The 24,039-nt window shown below is 36.3% G+C and overlaps 1 protein-coding gene across 1 annotated transcript in view; it reads right to left on the bottom strand.

The window, feature by feature from the left end:
- Positions 1–24,039, bottom strand: part of LOC107746267 (guanine nucleotide exchange factor DBS-like) — a 70,442-nt gene that overhangs the window by 30,500 nt on the left and 15,903 nt on the right. The window contains exons 2-4 of the mRNA XM_016560399.1: positions 14,122–14,205; positions 9,879–9,993; positions 6,479–6,569 (exon numbers count right to left, since the gene is read on the bottom strand). Of these exons, the coding sequence (XP_016415885.1) occupies positions 6,479–6,569; positions 9,879–9,993; positions 14,122–14,205 (290 nt within the window). The remainder of the gene's footprint in view (positions 1–6,478; positions 6,570–9,878; positions 9,994–14,121; positions 14,206–24,039) is intronic.

The following is a 24,039-nucleotide window of genomic DNA, read 5'->3' as shown; positions in this document are numbered from 1 at the left end:
TGTGTGTGTATGTGTGTATGTGTGTGTGTGTATATATGTGTGTGTGTGTGTGTGTGTATAAAGACTGCAGTGGGTTCGTCTGCCCACAGATTGCAAAACATTGTTTTTTATAGCTTATAATGAGGGTAATATCTAGAGAGCAAGGATGCTGATGGCTCATAATGGCAAAATAAAAATAAAATTGATAAATATTATATGATTGCAAATTAAGCAATCATATATAACTTATTAATCAATTATAATTTATAATACTTTTAAATATATTTTATTTATATATTTTTAAAACGCTGCTTCCGGTCGTGCGTATGTGGGGTAAAGCAGCGGAGCTTTTATTATGCCACAGTCGACCGCTTCCGCTGCTTCCGGTCGTGCGTATGTGGGGTAAAGCAGCGGAGCTTTTATTATGCCACAGTCGACCGCTCGCGCTCCTTCCGGTCTTGCGTATGTGGGGAAAAAAAAGCAGGGCTGTTTTATCATACTAGATACGTTTGAAAGTTCTGTTATAATGCTACTCTGTGCGGTCGTCACCCGTCTAATAAAATGCATAGTATATTAAAGCGTCTTTGGTGTTTCCATGTTTTCGACAAAACACAACCGGCAATCGAGGGGTTATGACGTCATTGGCAGGCGACACAATGACACTATAGACACGGTCCGTGTCACTAGTTAAAATTGCTTATTTCTCTGGATTTAAACATTCTTCGAAACATTTGGGATAATGTAAGTACACAAGTCAGCAAAATATATAACGCTGTTCTAGTGGTTTTTGGATATTTTAATAAAAAAATCTTACATATTGTGCCTTTAAGTAGCATAAATAGCAGAAAATACTGCTATTTTCACGTAGTGTAAATAGCATCTATTGTAATTTATCTATAATAATATCTAATATAATAATAAAATATAATAATAATATCTATTATAATTTATATTAATTTTAAATATTTAAAATATAAATGTAAAACAAATGTATATTGTAATACATTCAAATGTAGACATTTGATTTTATATTTAAAATTTTTTATATACAGTATATATATAAATAAACAGCCAAAATATCAAGAATAACATCACTAATAAACACACAAACTCGTCACACTCCAGAAATGGAACAGGGATATTACAGGATATCAAGAGTGAGAACAAGTGTGAGACGAAGAAAGGAATTACTATGTGCATTTATGGGGGGTGTAACTCAGTGTTCTCCTGGGAAAGCCGTGTGTGTGTGTGTGTGTGTGTGTGTGTGTGTGTGTGTATAAGGAGGTAGAGAACCTGTGTTTCTAGGGAGCAGCTGCCACGGCACTGATATACCACAGACTAATCAGACACGTGGCACGAGGAATTCAATTAACACACACACATACACGCACATGTCCAGTCCATACACTCACTGCATTTCCTAATTCAATACACACAATTCCATTACTTTTTTGGTTAAATTGGATAGTAAAACGAGGCACACAACAGAGAAATACAACGCTAACTCATCAAGGCTTATTATTTCCAACCAAAATAGAAACATTCCAATAAATAGCAAGGGATTTGAATCCCAGTGTCCCTGATGCTCATCTCGGTGACCTTTCACCTTTCATTTCTCACCTCAGGACTACCCTCATGCCCTGTGTGAACATCACTGTTATGTACAGCTCAGAGTCACAGGTGAAACGCCTCCTCATCAGCACGCTTCACTATTAATAACTGTGGATGGACTTGAGGAACCCAATGAGGTGTGTCCCAGACACTGATGGAGTGAGTGAGCGCCAAGGGAAAACACAGATGGAATAAAGCAGTTCTTTTAAAAACTATTCACTGAAAGGTTCTTTGAGGAACCAAAAATTTTTCTTCTATGGGTTGTTGCTGCCAAAACCTCCTTTTGGAACCTTTATTTTTAGATGCTTCTGAGTGTCCATAAAAACTGATCCATATATACATTTTCCCCATAAAGTCTAAGAGAAGGACACATCAAAGACTCTATCCATAGGGTAAAAATGGATATGGATGCTTTCTATCCTTTCACAGCAGATGTCATTGAGCAGACACTATCCTGTCTTTCAACACGCGAGCCTCTTAACAACCTCCCTTGAGACGTCTCAGAGAGCACAGAAGGGAGATGGCCATCAACGCTTTCAGGTCAAAGAAAGGAAATATTAAGCGTCAGTAAAAATAGCGGCACCATAATAAAAGACATTTAAACAGCTTTTTGGTCTGCAGGCTGAAGTGCGAGATGAAATGAGAGGGAGGAGCATATTAAACGTGTTCTGTTGACTCGTCTGCTGTTTAGAGTCTCGATTTATTTATGAATCATTGTGGAAACAATAATTGGACGATTTATGCTGTAGATATGCCTCTTAGTAAAACCAAATAATATAAATAAATAATAAATATATATATATTTTTTTTTTCATAAAATGTGAGTTTTAAGAAGTGTATGACATAATGATCATGAGATACTCATATGGACTAATATGCAAAAAAGAAAAATGTACAATATTTATTTGCATGTGTGTGGGGGGAGGATCACTGGTCATCCATCGCAAATATTACATGGATAGTGCAATATTTCAATTTAGCTACATTGGGGAAGATGTTTATCTGTGCCCAATTATCATACATTAGCATGCATTAGCACACATTAAAATTTCCTAAAGTGAATTAGATTGGGCCATACGGAGACTAGTTCCGTCAGACTTCTTTGTTCACTGGTGCATGTTGTAGAATGCACAAAATTGCACAAATCTAAATGCAAATCAATTAATAGTACCATTTCTAATAACAAAAACAATAGTGAGAGTGTGCACAAGGGACTTTGTTCCATGTTAAACAGAAATGAAGAAACTGATGAACACACTTGTAATTATGCCCTAAATGAAATACATTAAAGACATCATTAACCAATCTAACACGGAGCACAAGCACACATAGAAATCAACATTTCCTCCATGAGATATAATGTCTTATTGTTCTTAATTTGTAAAGCAGCTTCATTTTTTTGTATATGACCTATAAAGACCACAGCACACAATGGTTAATGTGTATGAAGTTACTGGGACTTTGTATTTTTGTTTTGATTTCAGACACGTGTAGGAAAATCTCCTCCGGCCGTTCCACACCAGCTGCACTGCTGATAACCATTACCAATCAGCCATATGTGCTGTGACGGAGGATAGAGAAAGAAAGGAGTAGATTACGTGCTTGTGTGTGCCAGTGTGTGTGTGTGTGTGTGTGTGTGAGCAGAGAGAGAGTGAATGAGAAGAAAGGAAAAAGAGGAGTGTGAGAGAAACTACTGTATCCACAGAAAACAATAAGGTACAGCAGGATAAAAGTTTACTTTTAAAAAATGCAAAATTTTTTCTGGTCACGTGATTTACAATAATGAAATGAATATATTTGTTTTAATTGACTGAGTTACATTACAGTTCAAAAGTTCGTAAGATTTTTTCAAATGTTTTTGAAAGGTTACCAAGGCAGCATGTATTTGATCAGTAATACAATAAAGCAGTAATATTGTGAAATATTATTACAATTTAAAATAACTGGTTTCTATTTTTTTATATTTAAAATATAATTTACTACTGTGATGCAAAGCTGAATTTTCAGTACTCCAGTCTTCAGTGTCACATGATTCCTCAAAACTCAATCTAATATGCTGATTTGCTACTCTAGAAACATTTCTTATTATTTTCAATGTTGATCATTTTTTTTGTGGAGATTCTTGCCATGCTGTACTCTAACGGTTTACCTGCAAACATTAAGGTAATATGAAATGCAGTTGGCTGGAAGGTTGAAAGTAAAATGAAGAGAAAGAGAGAAGGACATGAGGCAAAGGAAGAATGATAATCCTGTTAATTCATTACTGTCAAACCTCCATCTCATTATGGTTATGAAACAAAGAAAAATTCCCCTCTCTTCTTCAGGTGCAAGAAAATCCTGGAGTGTGGCATAATTTTTCTAAACTAAAGTAGGTTTGTGGGGTAGCAGAATAAACCTCTCCATCATCAACACACAAACAGCACAGTAAAACAGTCTATACAACAGAATCATGTGCACTCTGTAATAGATCTGATGATGTCCCTAAAACACCAAAGTCTGTTATTCAGAAAGAGTTTGGTTGTCACAATAATTGGCTGACATGTGTTAGAGCACTTTAACATGCAGTCACCATGTTACAGTGAGCATCTACAGACTATTCAATGACATAATTAAATATTATGTGCATGTTAGTCATTACTATTACTTAGTACTTACAGTAATTATTACACTATTAAATGGACACTAATGTAAGAGTGACCTGAATTAAGTGAATAATTCATTTAGTCTCCTAAAGCCACCCAGGTTACCAGTTAAGTGGGCTGTGTTTACCAAACAAAACTAAGTTTCATATGAACATCATTTTATTTAACGTATAAAAATAAAAATGTTTGGTGTCAGTAACACTTTAGAAACACTTAAAGAAATTAATACTTTAATCCAACAAGGATGCATTAAATTGATCAAAAGTGACAGTAACAACATTTACAATGTCACAAAAAAAAAAAAAAATTCAAACAGATCCTGTTCTTTTAAACTTTCTGTTCAAAGAAACCGGAAAAAAAACATTTATAATTTTTTTCACAAAAATATTAAGCAGCACAACTGTTTTCAACATTGATAATAATAAGAAATGTTTCTTCAGCTGCCAATCAGCAAATTAGAATGATTTATGTAATGATGTTATGTAATGAGTAATGATGCTGAAAAATTCAGCATTTTTAATAAATTACAGTGTAAAATATATTAAAATACCTTCAACTGCAATAATATTTCACAATATTAGTGTATTTTTGATCAAATAAATGCAGCCTTAATATGCATAAGAAAAGAGAAAAAAAAGAATAAATTTCCCCCCCAATTTAAAACATTTATACTAGTGAAACTTACACAGTCTCAGTGCAGTATGAAATGACACATATCAGGGAAAGAGCCATTAAATATCATCTTATGTTCACCTCTACGTCCTCAAAGCCTACAATCCTCAGAACACACTAGCACACACTAAATCTGTGCACATTTTGGGCATCAACTGTCTCCAACTGCTGTATTAAACACAATAAAGTTAATAAATAGTGCCAACAATGATACTAACAATAATGAAACTACAAAAGTCTGTTCTTTTTATAGTTTCTGCTATGCAAAGACAACTACACAGTTAAGACCAAAATCAGCACTCACTTTGCTCAGTTTGACAAAATGTGAAAAAAAAAAAACAATTTAAAAAAAAATTTCATTTTAGTTACCACATTTTGTCCTTGTTTGGTAAAGCACAAGTTAGCCATCATCTTGATCACTGATTTGACTCCAGTGGTGTTTTTGAGTGCTGACCTAATTAAACGGTGTTAATCTGATTAGCCCAGTGACCTCTCCCCTACTGACCATCATACACACTCACATCTTTAACAAATCCCCTGCGGCCACCACACTTGTTGATAATCTGAAGAGTTTACCGCAAGCATAAAAGCACTGATGATCACTACAGGCCCCACTCAAAACAAGCTGAAGACAAGAACAGACAAAGATTACAGCTGTTGTTGCTGCTATTGTTCATTAAACATAACTTCAACAACATTTGTGCTTTCAGTGTGCTGGGTTTATACTCATGTGGACTTGCTGTGGTTCGCTAGACGTCTCTGTGGTGGATTAAATATTTAGGGTTTCTATGAAAAGAACTGAGGGCCTTGTTTTAGATGCCCTCCGACTTGGAACAACGCGGAAATTCTGACTAATCCACTCATATAGCCAAAGGCACCTGCCTGTCAGCTCCTATTCTTCTTACAACATGCATGGAAAAAACAACACACAGACGCACACGCAAAAGTTTCCTCATTCATACGGATACACAAAGAGATTTCATCTTAAAATGTTCTCTTAAAGGGAAAGTTCACCCCAAAATGAACATTCTGACATCATTTACTTACTCTTACGTCTTTCCAAAAACAAAACCAAGGTTCCAAAAGATTTTTTTCACAGCAATGCCATAGAAGAACCATTTTTGGGTCCCCAAAGAATCGTTTAGTGAACAGTTCTCAAAAGAATCTTTTCCAATATAAAGAGCAATTTGTGGAATGGAAAGATTCCATTAATGAAAATGTTCTTTGTGGAAGCATAGATGCCAATAAAGAGAGTGTATATGACTTGCTTTCTTCTGTGCAAGACAAAACAAGATATTTGAAGCACACTTCTTTCCATAAATTGTCAACTGGGAGCCAAACTACATTGGACCCCATTGACTTTCATTGTATCTGCATAATAAACACTTATTTCAAACAGGTTCATAATTACATCAAGGAGAGTAAATAAAGACAATTTTCATTTTTGGGTAATCTGCCCCTTTAAATATAAATTATAATGTTCTCTATCACAATATACACATTTAACCACATTCACATCCTATTTTTCTTCTCTCTCTCTCTCTCTCACACACACACACACTCTGAGTGCTCACCGCGATCCGCAGCAGCGTCCCCTTCACTGATGCCCATCTGTCTTGCCGCCGGTCAATGACCAGGATGAAGCCGACCCCCGTTGAGCTGAGACTGAAAATCAGAGAGACACCATCACCATGGCAGCAAGCGCACACACACACACAAATCATAAACATTGAGATACTGAAGATGTCACATACCCTAAAGTCATCATTAAGCAGTTTTCTACTAACTAACCAACATCAGACTGACAAAGTAACCAGCACACGGTGCATTGCAAACCATTATTTTATCCACACATACACATCTGCATTTGCCCCCTGAAAGACAAGATGAATGCATAACATGTCCAAATGCAAATTAAAACCCACAGACGTACGTTGAAATGCACTAGCCCAGAATGCAATCGTGGTAACGTAGCGCAGAGATGCTGAGCTGGTTGCTATGTCCATCACCATACAGAACGGCAGCTCTCTGCACCAGCAGTATCAAGCTGTTTTATGATGACCGAGGCAGCAGAAAAATCCAATTACACACTCCTGATATTAAAAAACAGAATCCACCCCTAACGCTGATATTCCAGGCGTCCTTCAGCAGATTTCAGTGTACACAGATGGCTTCCCCTCCGTTTCTTTCTTCCTTTCAATGCACCTTTGCTTACAGCCCCTCTGTTTATGGTTCCATTTGAATGAGTGCCACTGTAGGCACAGACCGGGAGAGCAGCTACATTTTGCCTCCCCCTCTACAGCGACCAATCGTGCAGCATCAGGAGCTCCCTCTCAACCAATCAGAGCTCAGGAGAGAGCTGACGGACACCCGGGCTCTTGAACTGCTAATATGGAATGTGGGCGGGAGATAGGTGCTGATTGATAATGAAAGCTCCTCCCACTAGAAACTGGCACTGCAGATACTTGTGTATCAAATCTGCCGCCATTACAGTGACACACAGATTGTGTGTCACTTTTTCTGGCTCCCGCCTTTTCCACCAAATTTCACACTCCCGTCCCTTTTCTCTGCTCTCAATCCCACCTCCTAGTCCCCCCTCTCAGCCTCCGGCTGTTTTTCTCAGGAACGTTTGTTCTCCGCTCCTTTCACAGTAGAGGGCAGGAGGAGGAAGCAAAGGAGAGCGATGCAGGGGTCTTATCAGCTGACAAAGCCCTGGTGCAGATCTGCACTGACACATTGACTAATGACCTTGAATGTTCATCAGTAATAAAGATCAAAAATCTGATTGCAATCATCACTGCAATTATAACCTTCCATTCAAAGCCATCGGGTGGTTCACTACACATGATTTATGGTCATACTGGTGCTTAGTCTAATAATGTTTTTAATTATTGTTCTCTGTTGTTAGTGCATTGTGTTAAGACTGCAAAGTAATATTTTTACTTTTTTCCATATACTAGATAGCTGAATGCTTTGAATAAACAATGGGATGAAGATTTATGTAATACAGCACATTTGCATTTTCACTGTTAAAAAAACATAACCTCAGGATATTTGGGTTTGACTGTAAATTGCAAATATTTAATAATATTACATTTAACATTGTAAATGTTTTATTAGAAACCACAAAACAAATTCAGGACCATGTCTTGCTTACAAATGAATCTTTGAATAACAATTTTACAAACACATATTGAGGTCATATTTCACTCAATATCTATCTATCTATCTATCTATCTATCTTAATTCTAGGTAGTTTTTACATTTTTATTTAATTATATAGTTTTACTTTGCATTACAGTATGATAATTAGTTTTCATTATAAGAATTAGAATTTTGCGGCTAAATGTACTTAATGTCACAATGCAAAATATCTTTATGGTTTTAAGCAAAGTAGTATAGTAATTCTCCCATTTCTTTTTCTTTTGTGTTAAAATATGACTACGACACATTCTTAAGGGGGTTTCATGACATTCGCCCCTTTATTCCATGAGCTGCTGTATTTTGCTCCTGAACTCCTTCCATTTACCAAATCAGAACTAAATTAAAACCCCATCAGCCATTTTCAGCATGAAGAAATCCATCTAATTACTCAATCACCCCCTCTCTCTCTGTTTCTCATGGGAATAATGGAGAAACAAGAGGTGGAGAGAGTGTGTGTGATGGAAAGGACCAGAATCACTCGTTCATTAGAATATTAACAAGGGCTGTTAAATTAAAGAGGATTTCACAGGATCAGCAAATACACCAATGCACCAGTGAACTTCCACAGGGATTAACATTAAAAAAATTAAATGATATACATGCAAAGAACATCTCTAGGTTATTTATTGATATGAAGGCATCTTCGGGTCAATAATAATGTACTTCCCTGAGAAAATCATGTATTCAAATTACTCACAAACTAAGAATGCATATGTAAAACAAGGGGCATTAGGATCACCTTGTTAATCATGTACATAATTACACATTCTAATTTAATATGTATGATGAATATTAATGAGGTAGCAGTCTCACACACACACACACACACACACACAAACACAAACACAAGCAGGCATTCATGACTTAAAGTCATTGAATTGCAAACAGCATGATGTGCTGCAATGGGAAAGCATTAGAGTGCCCTCTAATGTCCAATTCAAGAAATAAAACAACCCCACCAAAAATATTTATCATCCACCAGTAGTTTATCATCAACAGTGCAGTGATGTTACTAAATAAAGATGATGTCATCATAAATCAAATACATATAATGTTTTCTATTGTTAAACAAAAATAGTTTCAGATAGGCTTTACTAAGTGTTACCACATTTTCTGACCAATGAACTTTCATGACATTTCCAGTCATTCATCAATGCTGGATTTTAAATCATGTTACAGAGATTGGAGTGTATTTATATGTCAGGATTAGTGCTGTAAAATGATTAATAGCATCCAAAATAACAGTTTTTGTTTACATAATATATGTGTGTGTATTGTGTATATTTATTATGTATATATAAATACACACACATACAGCATATACTTTGTATTGTGTATTTACATGTATATATTTATATTCATATAATTTATATATTTAATATATAAACAACATTTTTCATAAATATATACATGCATGTGTGTGTATTTATATTTACATAATAAATATACAAAGTACACACACATATATTATGTAAACAAAAACTTTTTTTGGAATGCGTTTGACAGCACTAGTCAGGATGCAATTTTTGGAATTAATAGATTGAATTACACGTTTCCAATGACAGCATCAATGGACAGACTGATGTTATCACACCGGTTTGCATGCACATCTACTTTGTAAGCACACACAAAAAGCATCTAGCCAATAAATAAGGACTTTTCCAGGTCTGGGGGAAAAACATTTTCAAATGCCCTGATCAAAGACCCTGGTTACTTTTTTTTTTTTAAAGTGCTGGTAATGACTGATCCTTCCACCTCCCGTTTTCTCACCTGGGAACGCTAGTCAGGTACGTCAGCACGTTGAGAAACTCCTGTTCCTCCAGCTCACCAAACGCCGGGTACTCTGGGAATATAATGATGGGGCTGCCATTCTGTCCTCGGCCACCTGGAAATGCAGATTTGGAAGAAGGCAGCTGTTAGCAATTCTGTTTAAGATGCAGTATGAAAACGAATCATCGTTTTATTCTGTTAAGCCCTGTGATGCATATAAGTTATGAAACCCTGCATATTCAGAGGGAGAATTGTCTATAACCAGTGACCTTGAAGCTGCAGTAAGCTCCTGAACTAATCTGAATTAGTTTACAGTCAGACTGATCAGGAAATATAATAATCCAGCAGCACTTCTGCATTTAAAAAGTCTTCTACCCACAAGGGGGCACTTCTACAGCTTCCCATGTACAGCTTACACAGAGAAAGACAGAGACTGCGTACATTCACAGAAGAATGATTGTAGCTATTACCAACTGCATAGATGCATCAAGGACATGAGGCAAAATCAAGGGCACAATGCAACGGCATGAGGACAAAACCTTCAAATCTCCTCTTTTCCTGTCATTGAGCTTTGCCTTGCAAATACAGATGAGACCATTCGAAAACACTGAGAGATAAACATCATATTAATCATTACTGGGGCTATAGATATAGTCTATGTGTGAGTGAGAAAGAGAAAGACAGAAAGGGAAAGAGGAAGAAGGACATGTTTGGTGCAGTGACAGAGGTCATGTGACCGTGTGTGTATTTGGATGCTACGACACTGTGATTAATAGAGCAGGATATTAACACCTCTATGACTGTCACACACACACACACACACAGGTGCACACACACACACACACACACACACACACACAAGGTGAAAAGGACACTGCTGTTGCATTTGTAACCATCAGTAGGGCAAACCCAAAGAGCCCCAGTCCATCTGGACCAGGTGAGAGAGAGAGGGTCACTCTGCAACATTATACTACAACATGCAATCCAAAAGACGAAGAGTCATTCATCATCTTCAACAAACCCAACACACCATACAAAAAAATAAATAAAATAAATTAGATTTAAATTAATTTGAATATAGTAAAATTTAGTATATTAGAGTAGAATTGAGCATAAAAGGGTAGAATAGGGATTTAGTAGAATTGAGTATATTAGAGTTAAACAGAGAAGAATGGAGTATAAGAGAAGAACAGAAGAATAGAGTACAATGGAGTGTAAACATGTAGAACAGAGTAATACAGTTGAGTAGAATGCAGCGTTTCCCCTGCCATTATTTTAGGGGGGCGGCCCGCCCCCCCAACGGCACCCCCCGCCCCCCTTGAAAGTCAAGTTAATTTTATTTAATTATATTTTCTCTATAGCGCCAGATCACAACAGAAGTAATTTAAAGTTACCTTTCTTATAGAACATATTTTCATTACTTAAAAGATAGATTAAATGAATGTTTTATGCCTTAAAACAAAATGTAAATACACAACACAGAATTTCTGAGCAAAAAAATCATAAGGCTATTGTAAGAATAAATGAAACTTGTTTTATGCTTTCAAATTAGACATGCTAAAACAGAATTTGGTTACAATAAAACATAAGGTTGGACAAATAAAACATTTCATAGGGCCCTAAACGTAATATTTGTTAAACTTTTAATAAATTGATGTTAAATTGTTTAAGTTTCATGATTTTAATTAATTAGACATGCTTTTTGATTAATAAAATGTAATTTAACCATTAAAAAGGAGCCCCCCCCCCCCCAAAAGCCGTAAACCTAGGGGAAACACTTGAATGGAATATAACAGAGTAAATTATAGCAAAATAGAGTACACTAGAGCTGAATAGAGTAGAATAGCAGTATATGGGTAGAACAGTAGAATGAAGTAGAATATAGGATAATGGAGTATATTAGAGTTGAACATAGTAAAAACAGCAGTAGAATAGTAGAATGAAGCAGAACAATGTTAAATACAGAAGAATAGAGCAGAATGGTATAAACTAAATTAACAGACGGGAAATAGAATAGAATGTAGTAGAAAAAAAGTACCATCAGAACACAAATACAGACCCAAGAAATCTAGAACATGGACAACATTAACAGAAATAAGATAAAAACACTCCACAAAGGGCTTTCATCCCAATCTCACCAACTGGGTGACTTTAGTTTCCGGTGTTTCCATCAGATACACACCCCCACACCCACACACACACACACACCCACACACACACACACGCACACAAGCACACACCCTGTATGATAATGATAATATCAGACACAGGCCTCTGCAGCCGTCTGGGAGGAAAAAAGTAGGACCAGAAAAGAAAACGAGACAAAAAGAGCAAAAAGGAAATGAAAACAGGAAAAAAACAGAAGGAGCGTCTAGCAGTGGAGGTCTGTCATTAAATCTAGGTGGAGAACTGGGGCATGAGACCAGAGCAACATGTTCAACATAGCAACAAACACACAGAAATAAAATCAGTGCATATGCTACATGGGCACACACACACACAATGCATAAGCAATCGCTCAATTATTCATGTGGCACTAAATAGTGAATATACTGGGATGAAGTTAACAAAAATGAGGGAGCAAATCTTTGAATCAAAAACTATTTGGACAGTATTTGAAGCTTTCCATATTGCAAGAGGTGCAATGAGTACATCAGATATACTCGATAAATGCTTTAAAAATGTGCACACAATAGAGGGAAACAAATTGTCCACTAAAAATTCAGACAACAGAATAAAATGGACGTCACTCCTTATAGTGACATACAAAATTGGGAATAGGAAGCAGTTTCTGAAGTCACAAGGTCTTCAGTTAACAGAAACCAGAAGTGCAATGCTGATCTTTTTTTCTTTTTATTTGAATAGCCTTGTTTCTTCAATGATGCAACTTGGCCGTTCACTCTTCTAGCAGTATTGTTGTAAATGTTTCATGGCATGTATAATGCATGAGTTCAGAGTTAGGTTTGTAAATATTCAGAGACTCTCTGATGCAATGAAGGCATGAGTTGTTTTTTTATAGAAACCCTGAATCCCAATCTAATCCTCTTATTCACTATACAACTCTTCTATAGACCTCACACACAGCCTAACTGTCAATCAAATATCCTCGCAAAGCACATCAGCTCTGAACTTCGTCAAGCGCATCGTCATGGCAACACTAAATAATTAAGAGGCTTCCTCCAGTCAGGTGTTATCCTGGGCAACCTGAGCCGAGCCCTAACGGGGTTATTTACGGAGACTGGAGAGAGTTTCTGGAGTGTTATTAAGTGACTGTGTGTTTATGTGGAATCTGTGCACGTTCTGAATGAATCTGCTGTTGACGCTGTGAAAGCAAACGTTTATACATAATCTGTCACGTATTCACTTCTGACTCACACGGCACATGTGAAACAGGACAAATACTCATGATGCTGTCAAAACACTATACATATAGCTCATTAGATCAGTGATTAAGTGAGGTATTCACTTCCTGTAGCAGACATATTTGCACTAGAAACATTGTAGTGAATGAGAATGTCAGCATTGACGCTTAATAACATGGAACTACAGGAAGTGAATACATTTTAACATTGAACATGCATACTGTTTTTCAAAAATTTGGGGTCAGTACGATTTTAAATTAATACCTTTATTCTGCAAGGATGCATTAAATTGACCAAAAGCAACAGTAAAACATTTAATAATGTAACAACAGATTTATATTTCAAATATTTTTTAAGGAATCCTGAAAAAAAAATGTATCACAGTTTCCACAAAAATATTAAGCAGCACAACTGTTTTCAACATTGATAAGCAGAAGCAAATCAGTATATTAGACTGATTTCTGAAGGATCATGATGCTAAAAAATAAAGCTTTGCATCACAGGAATAAATTACATTTTAAAATATATTAAATTAGAAACCAAGTATTTTGAATTGTAATAATATTACTATTTTTACTGTGTTTTTGCTCAAATAAATGCAACCTTGGTAAAGATATGAGACTTCTTTCCAACACAGGGAAAAAACTTACAGACCCCACACTTTTGAATGGCAAAGTCATGTAAATGCCTAAAATTGTGTTCTTCACGTAAAGGTGATAATGACGTGCTAATTATGTTTTTTTTTTTTGAGTTATCAATGCTTTGTTGTACATGTAAACTTATTTAATGATGATCAATCTGATGAAGCTTTCAGAATCTCTCATAGTGAGCACAGTCTATATTGGCAAAGCATTCTGGGATTGATTGTGTAGGAGACTCACCTGACAGGAAGGCGAATTGTTTCCTGAGGTCTGGGCTGATGTCTGCAGCATACAGAGGACTGCTCTCATGCTGCATAATCTCATCTGTGTGAGAAACAGAGATTTAGTTAGTAAACATTTTACCATAAATAAGGAAAAAAATGTTGTTTCCCATGTTAATGTTTATGGTTATACCACACAATTTCATTGACACACAGTGACACATATGTGTTTCTAGGTTATGGTGCAGATGGCATGGTTCTGATCAGAGTCTGAGAAGAGCAGCTGGATGAATGGATGTAGATGAGATTGGATGGAAGAGTGTTTGAATGCATTTAAGATGGAAGAGAAGTAGGATGAATGGATGGTTGGATGGAGACGAGAAGGTGAAAACAGAGAAAAGAGGAAGATAAAGTATTTTCTCAGTGCATCCGGAGATGATGGATTATTGTAAGCAGCTTTTGAGAGTCTTCAGCCGCTGCGGTGTGTGTATGAGTCACTGCTGTGGTGCGGCACATGTCTCTCACGCTCAGAGTCAGACTATATGACTTTTAGATATGTTCTCATGGTGCAGGTCAGAATCTGAACACATGTTGGTCTGAATAAAGGTGAAATCAGCCTACTGTGAACAGATGAATCCAAAACAAACCAAGAACACATGATCCACCATGACAAATCTCTGGCACAGTGCCTATCAGCAAGGATAAAGTCACTGGGCAGCAGTTGGAAACAGCCATACACACTTTCATCTGTCTTTCCTGCTGTTACCTAGATGCTTGGAACCTTAAGGAATCTGAATTAGAGCTCTTGAACTCAGCAAGAGCTGAGTATTTAAGTAGGTCACAGATAAACATTCAACTCACAGTACTGTGAGTGGGCTTACGGATTTCATCATTAATTTCTTTTTCCATTAGTTTTGCTGCAGAGGCTTTATAGAAACTCATTGGACTGTAGGTTTGTACTGTACAAATGTTAGAAAGTAAACTCAAGACAAATACTGATAAAATCCCTCCATCTGGGTACCAACAGAAGACCACATTCATCTGTGCAAAAGACCATCTGGGTTGTTAACATGCAGGTTAGAATGGCTTTTGCTGCTCTAGCCACACCTGTGGCTTTTGCCATGCCTGCAATTCGATTCGATTCGATTCGATTCAATTCAATTCAAAAACAAAACAGATGAAACAAACACCAAACAAAATGAAATGAAACAAAACAGAAACAAAACAAATGAAACAAACTAAAACCAAACAAAAAAAACAAAAAAAACAAATCAAACAAATAATCAAAAGCAAACTAAAAAAACTAAAACCAAACCAAACAAAAGCAAATGAAGCAACACAAAACAAATGAAACATGAAAGAAAACGAGCAAAACATACAACGAACAAAACCAAACCAAACCAAACAAAAGCAAATAAAACAAACAAAAATAAAATGAACAAAACAGAACAAATGCAATTACAACAAACAATATCAAGCAAAACAAATGAAAAAACGATAACAAAAAAGCAAACAACTCAAAACAAACAGAATAAAACAAAACACAACAAACAAATGATTTTGAACTTGTAAAAAATGTATCATGTACCATGGTATCACAGGTCAAAACATGAAATGAATTAAAATAATATACATTATTAAAAATTTATAAGTATTTAAAGCATTCATTTTCATTAAATTATTCAATGTTACTATAATTCATCTTAAATCTAACATTGCAATTCCAAATGAAAGTAACAAATGTTTTATTTACTTCCCAAAACCCATTTTTACTCACATCTGACACTTGCCATGTGTTAATTTTGGCCTGTGATGCACTCTACCCATCAACACTCTTATCTTTACTGTGATTTCTATTACAAGTTACTTTTGATTATAATGTGATGCTATATTGTCTGTAAGAAACAGCACATCTGACAAAGCGATAAAATAATCTAACCTCCTCACACAGGAAATGCCCTTCTTTGAAAGCTGTGGAGTACAGTGGAGAAGCCTTTAGGAGAAGATAAGGCCTCTTTGAAGTCAGAAGGACAGTGACGTAAGACCTATTACAACATTACAGAAAAACACTCTGGCTGCTCACCCTGTTACTACGTTTCTGTAAAGTTCAATGACATTGTGCATGCCCTTTAAATAAAGGTTCAGCATTTCTCAGAGCCTTCATTTTTTGGCCCATATAAGCACACTACCATGAACTTCAAAGTTCAGCCCCCAAAAGGTCAATAACTTGCTCTACTGATCCAACTGATCAAAACACTCCTCTTCCCTTCCCACCGCTCCACTCCCGACGTCACTGATCACAGACGAGCACCTGTTTTCACCGTTCCCAACACCACGTCACGGCCATGATGAGCAAAAGACAGATGCTTGCAGATAAAGCGAGAGCTGTTAATCCTTTATCTACCCTGGTAACACAGACAGGGAGCTGGTAAAAGTCTGGCTTGTTGCACTGATCGCAGACCACATTCAGATTAAGATCACTGTAGGATTTCTGATCTCAGTGACCCTCAGTAAGAGTGTCGCGTGACTTCAGAGACAGCTGCCACAGCCCAGGTAAAAACTGAGTTTGTGAGGTTAAGCGAAGATTCTGGCACTGAAAGATTTGCAGTTAAGCTTTAGAGACATTCAGGTAAAGGATATTTGTACTACTAAAGTTCATATATTCATCATTTGTTGCTTCAGGCTATAAGGGTTCATTCTACAGGTTCTTCAACATCACAAAGATACCATTTGATAGGAGTTAAATGATAAAAATAGACTGACTTAAAAAAAAAAAAAAAAAGTCGAGGGAATTTATGGCCAGGCACTCCATTACAGAGTTCCTCTGTGTTCCAAATTGGATTGTATTTCAAACACTATTATGCACTTAAGCAATTAGGTATGAGAGGCTGTTACATTGTGAATGTAGTCACGGCTACAGGGCACATGACACAGACACAGAGCAATGCCAGAAACCCCTTCATCTGTGAAAATATTCACAGTAAAGAACAAACTCAAATGCCTTACAGATTTTTTTTACAGTTTTAAAACTAGCAAGTAAGTAGCAAATACACACACATGCAGAGCTGGGTAGATTACTTACTAATTGTAGTCCATTACTGTGATAACTATTAAAATATTTATTTTAAAATCCCAGTGGTACTTAAAGTGAATATATTATTAGGTGAAAGAGGTTCAGATGACAAGAAGTCTTGGAACGCTTGCATTACCTGTAAATAAGAAATAATCTGAATTTATGCATTTTAATGTGTTTGAAAGTCAAAAGCCTTCCAAGGACATAGTAATATATGGTTAAATAATTCAAATAAAAATGAATGTGTTCATCAGTAGTTGATGCAATGGTGAAACACTTCTCAAACCTGAAATGATTTTTGTAAATCCAGTGGTCAAATGCTGTGTCGCCACCTGACTAATGACTGGTCTTTGTGTGAATGTCCACAAAACTGGAAGATTTTCTGAATATATTTACGGAGTGTCTATTTACACTAAGTGCAAATAGCCCGCCTTGTTGGCAGAGGCTATTTACACTAACTCCGCCCACCTACGTGTGATTGGGGTAGTCACCACTAAAAGACAGCGGTCAAATGTCAGCTCCAGTGGCGTAGATGGTAAAGCGTGTATCGCAGTCTTTTTGACGCGATCAACCCGTGTTCAAACCTGCCTTTTGTCAAACTTTTTTTCCCCCCTTTACAAATCTCATATCACATCGGAAAGGCATTTATTTTCAATAAAAACGAAGGAAATAATCAAAAAGTTGAAAATAAAGTAACGGGGAGGGTTGGGGTGTAGGGAGGGCTTTATTGTCCCAATAAGGTGGCATCCATTTAATAATTTGAATAATATTTATAATTTACACTCAATACATTATTATTGCATACTGTATTGCATACTGAAAATCCTGCTATTTTAACAGTGTAAATAGAAACCATAGCTATTTGCACTTAAAAAAATACTGCTATTTTCACTTAGTGTAAATAACATCTAATTGCTATTTACGCAGTGTAAATAGCATCTATTGCTATTTGCATTTAGTGCAAATAGCCGCTGCCATATATTTTAAGCAGTAGGCTATTTCAGAAAGGAACACTTAAAAGATGAAAAAGAAGAGAATCAATATGTAATTACGTAATCAATAAAAAAGTAACTGTAGTCTTATTCCGAGTATTTTAAAGTGTAATTTAATCTAATTACAAGTACTTAATTTTTGGAATTGGATTATGTAATCCAGATTAAATGTAATTTGTTACTATGTTACTACCCAGCTTTGTACACATGCATGTATATACAGTATATGCTTTAAGCCTTATGTTAAACTGCTTTAAATTACTTTTTTTCCCACATCAATCTGTGCTTCTCAAAGTCCGGACCCGCCTCCATTTCGTATTTCAAGAACACTAATTATTTCCTACTTTGATAAACGCATGTTAAACTTGTAAATCATATGTTTAGTTTTTAAATGTCTTTTTGGAGATGGTCCGAAATGAAAGCGAAGGCGAGATATTGAAACTTTTCCTTCATGACATTTGTTGTCATGACATCCAGTGAGTTTATGACATTTGACATAATCGGACGACATTTCACCGCTAATTTGAGTAATTTTATTTTTAATAATTAGTAATTTATTTTTGTTATCACTTAGATTATGGCCATTTGACTTATAGCAGTGTGCAGTGTTTCAGTCAAGTTATTTGTGGCGGCCCGTCACAAAATCAAAACTGACCGCCACAAATAGATTTTCCAAAAGGATTCTACTTCGTTGAATAAACTGAGCACTGCACGTTTCAAAATTAAAATGCAGCGCGGGTGTTTTTATATGAATGTATAATTGAAAAGAACCGACCGTCTTCAGAAAAGCTTTGATGTCATTTTCATTTCGTCTTTCCTAGCGTTCTGTATTTGATTACAGCCGTTACCGGGGAAACCGCTATGTCTCCGCTCCAACAGCGCCTCCTGCTGGCAGAGAATGAATTTGCATTTGCAAGTCTGTGGGAAACGCTGGTGTCTGTCAGCAAACATAAACAAAAAGCATGCTTCAGAACTGTTTTGAGAAGGTGCTTTGAGCCATGTATTATTACTATGAATTAGGCTACTACTACTATTACCATCTTGTGCCCTGCAATAATCATTTAATCAAACTCGCTTTTATGAGATAAAGGGGAAAAAAATAGGCCAAACATATCGGCCAAAAAAATCAGCATCATATATCGGCCATCGGATGCCCTGATTTCTAAATATCGGCATCGGCCAGAGAAAAAACCCTTATCGATCGACCTCTATTGCTGACACTTAAATTAATTGTTTTGCCAATTTGCACTTTATTTTTTCAAAAAATTAATGTTTATTTGTTATATAGTATATATATCAATATACATATATATCAATATATATATATATATTGGTGCATTGAGCTTCTCTTCTACTCTGATTTGTCCTTCAGTCCCTGCCGCTGAAAAACAGCGCCTCAGCATGAGGCTGCTACCAGCACACTTTACTTTTGGTATGGTACTCTTCAGGTGATGAGCAGTGCCTGGGTTCCTTCAAACATGATGCTTGGAATTGCGCGTTAAATATCGCATGCGATTTATCGTGCAGCCCTAATATACACACACATATACACACACACTATTTATTTTTTTATATATTTTTTTATTTATTATTTTATTCAAAAAGTTTGGGATCAGTAAGATATTAAAATGAGTAATTTTACTTTGTTACAAAAGATTTATTATTTCAAATAAATGCTGTTCTTTTGAACTTTCCATTCAAATCCTGTTATGTATCAGTCTCCACAAACAGCATAAAAAATAAGCAAATTTGCTTTAACATTAAAATAGTTGCTTAAAATATTTGCCGTCACAGGAGGAATAAATTACATTAAAAAAAAAAAACTTTAAAATTTAACTTTTTTTTTTTTTTCATATATTAAATAAATAAATGGCATCTTGGAGAGCATAAAAGATTTTTCAAAAACATTTGAAAAATCTTAGATTCCAAATTTTTGGACTGTAGTGTATCAGGAATTTTATAGACCTTGTTACTGACCAATTAGAACACAGGGCAGAATTATACATTTTTCATTACATTTTATTATATTTTTGTCTTTTGAGAATTACAGATTTTGAAGAACAGATGTTAACCATTTGGGTCAAATGTTCTTGTACACAAGCCAAAACAGCTTTCAACAAAAACAACTAAATAAAGAAGTCGTTTTGTGATTTTATCCTCTATATTCAATCACCGGAAGGTCTCTCATTTACATTGATCCCATCACTCCTGTTAAACAATACCAGGCCGTTGAGATCGAGGGGGACGCGTTTAGTCTTGTCACTATCGCCTCAGCTGGGCTCATGAAAAAGAGGCTTGAGCAACGTCCAACGTTTCATTCACCATCTCATCTCTTGGTGTTTAATCAACAAAGCTACGGCACAGAGCCTCCACTCAATACAAAACATCCTCTCACACATCCGCAAAACCAAAGCAGCAATAACAGGGCTATAGAAACGGCCCAGGGCCCTGCACGGTCGCCAAGAACGCCAACCGCACATTGACAAAGCGATTCAGCATCGGAGCACGGGGTGCTGTATTCAGAAGAACCGGGGGAAGGGCAGACGCTCTCATTTTAATGCCATTCAACGGATAGACGAGTATTCTTTACAAGGCCTTACATTTTTAATGCCACTCGGATGGGTTGAGCCGTGACCGCTACCTCAATGTGATTGAAGATATGGGTTTGGACTGTAGCCTAAAAGATCGCAGTAATAAAAGACTCATCTTCATCTCAGGAAACTGCTAGCTGTCTTTTGTTCAATTATTTTGTTAGTTCACAAAAGTATAACAACAGATTGCCATGTTGTAATGATATTTGTGACCCTGGACCACCAAACCAGTCATAAGGGTTAATACTTTTTTTTGGCTATTGCTAAAAATATACCCCAGCGACTTAAGACTGGTTTTGTGCTCCAGGGTCACATTTAAGCTGTACTATGACTTTATTGGGGCAAAAGTGTATTTATACCGGAATCACAGTTGCAGAAATTATTCATGAACCCAAATATTACTTTTTGACAATTTGCTAAAGTAAAAAAAAAAAAAACACACCATGTGCCCAACTACTTAAAAACAAGACTCGTACAGTTTGTAACTATTGTATTTTTTGTTACATTTAAAAAATAAAAATTTATAAAGTAATGTTTCATATTTTAATTTTTTCTCTAATTTATTTAACAAAAGTGCTGATTATGCAACGTTACATGCAACACTGGTCTTATCTCACTAACTCCCCGATGCTCTAATATATTGTAGTTTATGATAAGCAGGATCCAAATTCTTCACTATTACGTAAGATTCAGCTATAAAAAAAAATTGCAATTGTGAGCCTCAAGATCTCACCTCTCTTGGAACTCTGTTTCCTGGTGCAGGAGAACAAGGACAACAAGTTTTCCGTGTCTCTGCGGTTGTGTCCACTCTCTGCATTATTTACAGGAGAGTGTTGGATACAGTGGCTTAAAACCTCAGCATTGCACTAACAGCTCAGATGGAAAAACAAGATACATGCCAATGCACATACACACTCAATGTTAACATGCAAGGAAAACATCCTCTTTGTTCTTCATGTCTGTGCAAGCAGCCCAGGTTAAAGGCATGTTGCAGTTTTTTTGTTAAAGACCTCTTCGGCTGTGTCAAGTCCGAGCCTGTCTGAACTACAAAGAACTAGTCCAGGTTAAAACACACAGGAGTGCAATATAAACCATTACTGCTACACTAGACAGTGAAGGCCAGGCAGCAAAGCCAGGAGAGTCACTTACACACACACACACTGTAAGCATGACATCTTCCTTTACACACGAATCCCACCCATATCTCATTGAGATTTCCTATTTAATAACTACATGCTTTATGCACTCTAAACAAAAAGAAGCTCATAGAGTACATTAAAAAAGGCTAATATACAATGAATGTTCCAGAACAACAGTTAAAAACATAGAACTAAGCCACATGTTATTAGTCACTTCATCCACTGTCCATATTACTTTTGCATTTAAGTCATATAATATACCAAATTATAAAAGGGATAGTTCGCCCAAAAATGAAAATTCTGTTATTTACGGACCCTCATTTTAGTTCAAACTATAAAGCAGTTCCACAGAACACAATAATACCATTAAGCCACAACATTACACACATACACGTGGATTGCTTCTCTGATCTTCATCACAAAACTACGCACCAGCTCATTATTTACACACTCACAATACACACAAACAACTTAACGAATAAAGTCCCAAATGGCTTATTAACATTGCACATGGTTGAGTGTCATGAGGGCGCTGTAACCGTGTGTGTGATGTACGCAGACATGTGGTCTGGCTCCAGCTATATGGACAAATGTGAACAGTGCCATATCAATTATACAATCACACCAACTGCTAACTAAAAGGCCAGCTGTGTGTGTGTGTGCGCGCGCTCTATCAGAATAGACTAGGGTGTGTGTGTGTTCATGCATTAACATTTGATATCATTTGATGCACTTTACAGAGTCTCCATCTGTTAGGCTGGAAGAATACAAATCAGAAACAAACACACACACACACACAGCCCCCTACACCAGCAACAAATGGGCAACAAGTGGGTCAAATTATCTACATTCCAGTGCCCATCTTTTTAACAGTTTAATTGAATGTATATCAGATCATTGTGGTCTGAAACTGAACAAAAATAAAATGAGGCCACTAAAGTTCAGAGACTTCTTTAAAAGAGTCTTTAAAAACACGCTGATCAGATCCTCTGAATTGTATAACTGCAGTGTGTTACTGATTATGGGGTATGATTTTACAATCTTCTATTTTCGCTCTCAGTGATGATATCGAAGAGTAAAACGTTTCTGGACTTGGTGCCCAGCAAAACCACAGTAGTTGGACACATAAGACAACAACCACACCAGACGTATATAGACAGATGGTTACTAAATAATCATAGGGAGTAAAATTGTTATGACAAACCCTGTGAAGTCAACCAGTGCAGTTCTTTTGGGGGGGGGGGGGGTGGTCACAGATTTCAACATTGATGATAAATGCTTCTTAAGCAGCAAATCAGCATATCAAAATTATTTCTATAGGGATCATGTAATACTGAAGACTGGAGTAATGATGCTGAAATTTCAGCTTTGCATCACAGGAATAAATTACATTTTATAATATATTCAAACACTGTAACCAGTCCTACGCCAATTTTGTTATGATGTCTCATATTGTGGGTGAGCTGTTACTTAAAAAGCAATTTTGAAAGAAGGACCCATGCCATATGTAGGTACCAGTGTGAGCTCTTTTGATTTGGGCAACCAGCCAGAACACCCTAGCAACTGCACAGCAACATGCTAAAAACCTCTCACCTTAGCAACTGCATAGGAATGCCCTGGCTTCGATCCACAACAGCCTGACAATTGTGACGGCAACTTTTGCTTGGGCAAACACCATTCAAATTTCATCCAGAAAAAGTTCAAAATATAGTTTTAAAAAATAATAAAAGAACACACTTAATATCATATATCAAATCATAATACACACTCTGCCAAAAGATATAGCTTTATGCACATAAATCAGCTATTATAGAAAGTCACACCCCACATACTTGTAATAGCAGACAGACAGTGTGTTCTTGGATGCCACCCTACAAATAGTAAAGCAAGTAGCCTACACTTTGCAGCACTCAGGTATATCTGTTGTAGTTTGACCCTTATTAAAGCTGCTTTCAGTTCTTTCAGCAACATAAAAGAAAAGCTCAACTAAATAAAACTCATATTTCAGCATCCGATTCAGCACCTAACATTTTCCATTCACACTAAACTCAATTCAATTGACAGTGTCTTATACAGTCTAGCCCGAGGTCATAGTTACACTGACAGCACACCAGTCTAGATTTAATAAGCAAATATCTTCTG

Source organism: Sinocyclocheilus rhinocerous, unplaced genomic scaffold (assembly GCF_001515625.1).
Source record: "Sinocyclocheilus rhinocerous isolate Xijiao unplaced genomic scaffold, SAMN03320098_v1.1 scaffold798, whole genome shotgun sequence".
NCBI classification, from domain to species: Eukaryota; Metazoa; Chordata; class Actinopteri; order Cypriniformes; family Cyprinidae; genus Sinocyclocheilus; species Sinocyclocheilus rhinocerous.
The sequence above is the reverse complement of the archived record's forward strand: the minus strand, read 5'-3'. Positions and strand labels throughout refer to the sequence as shown.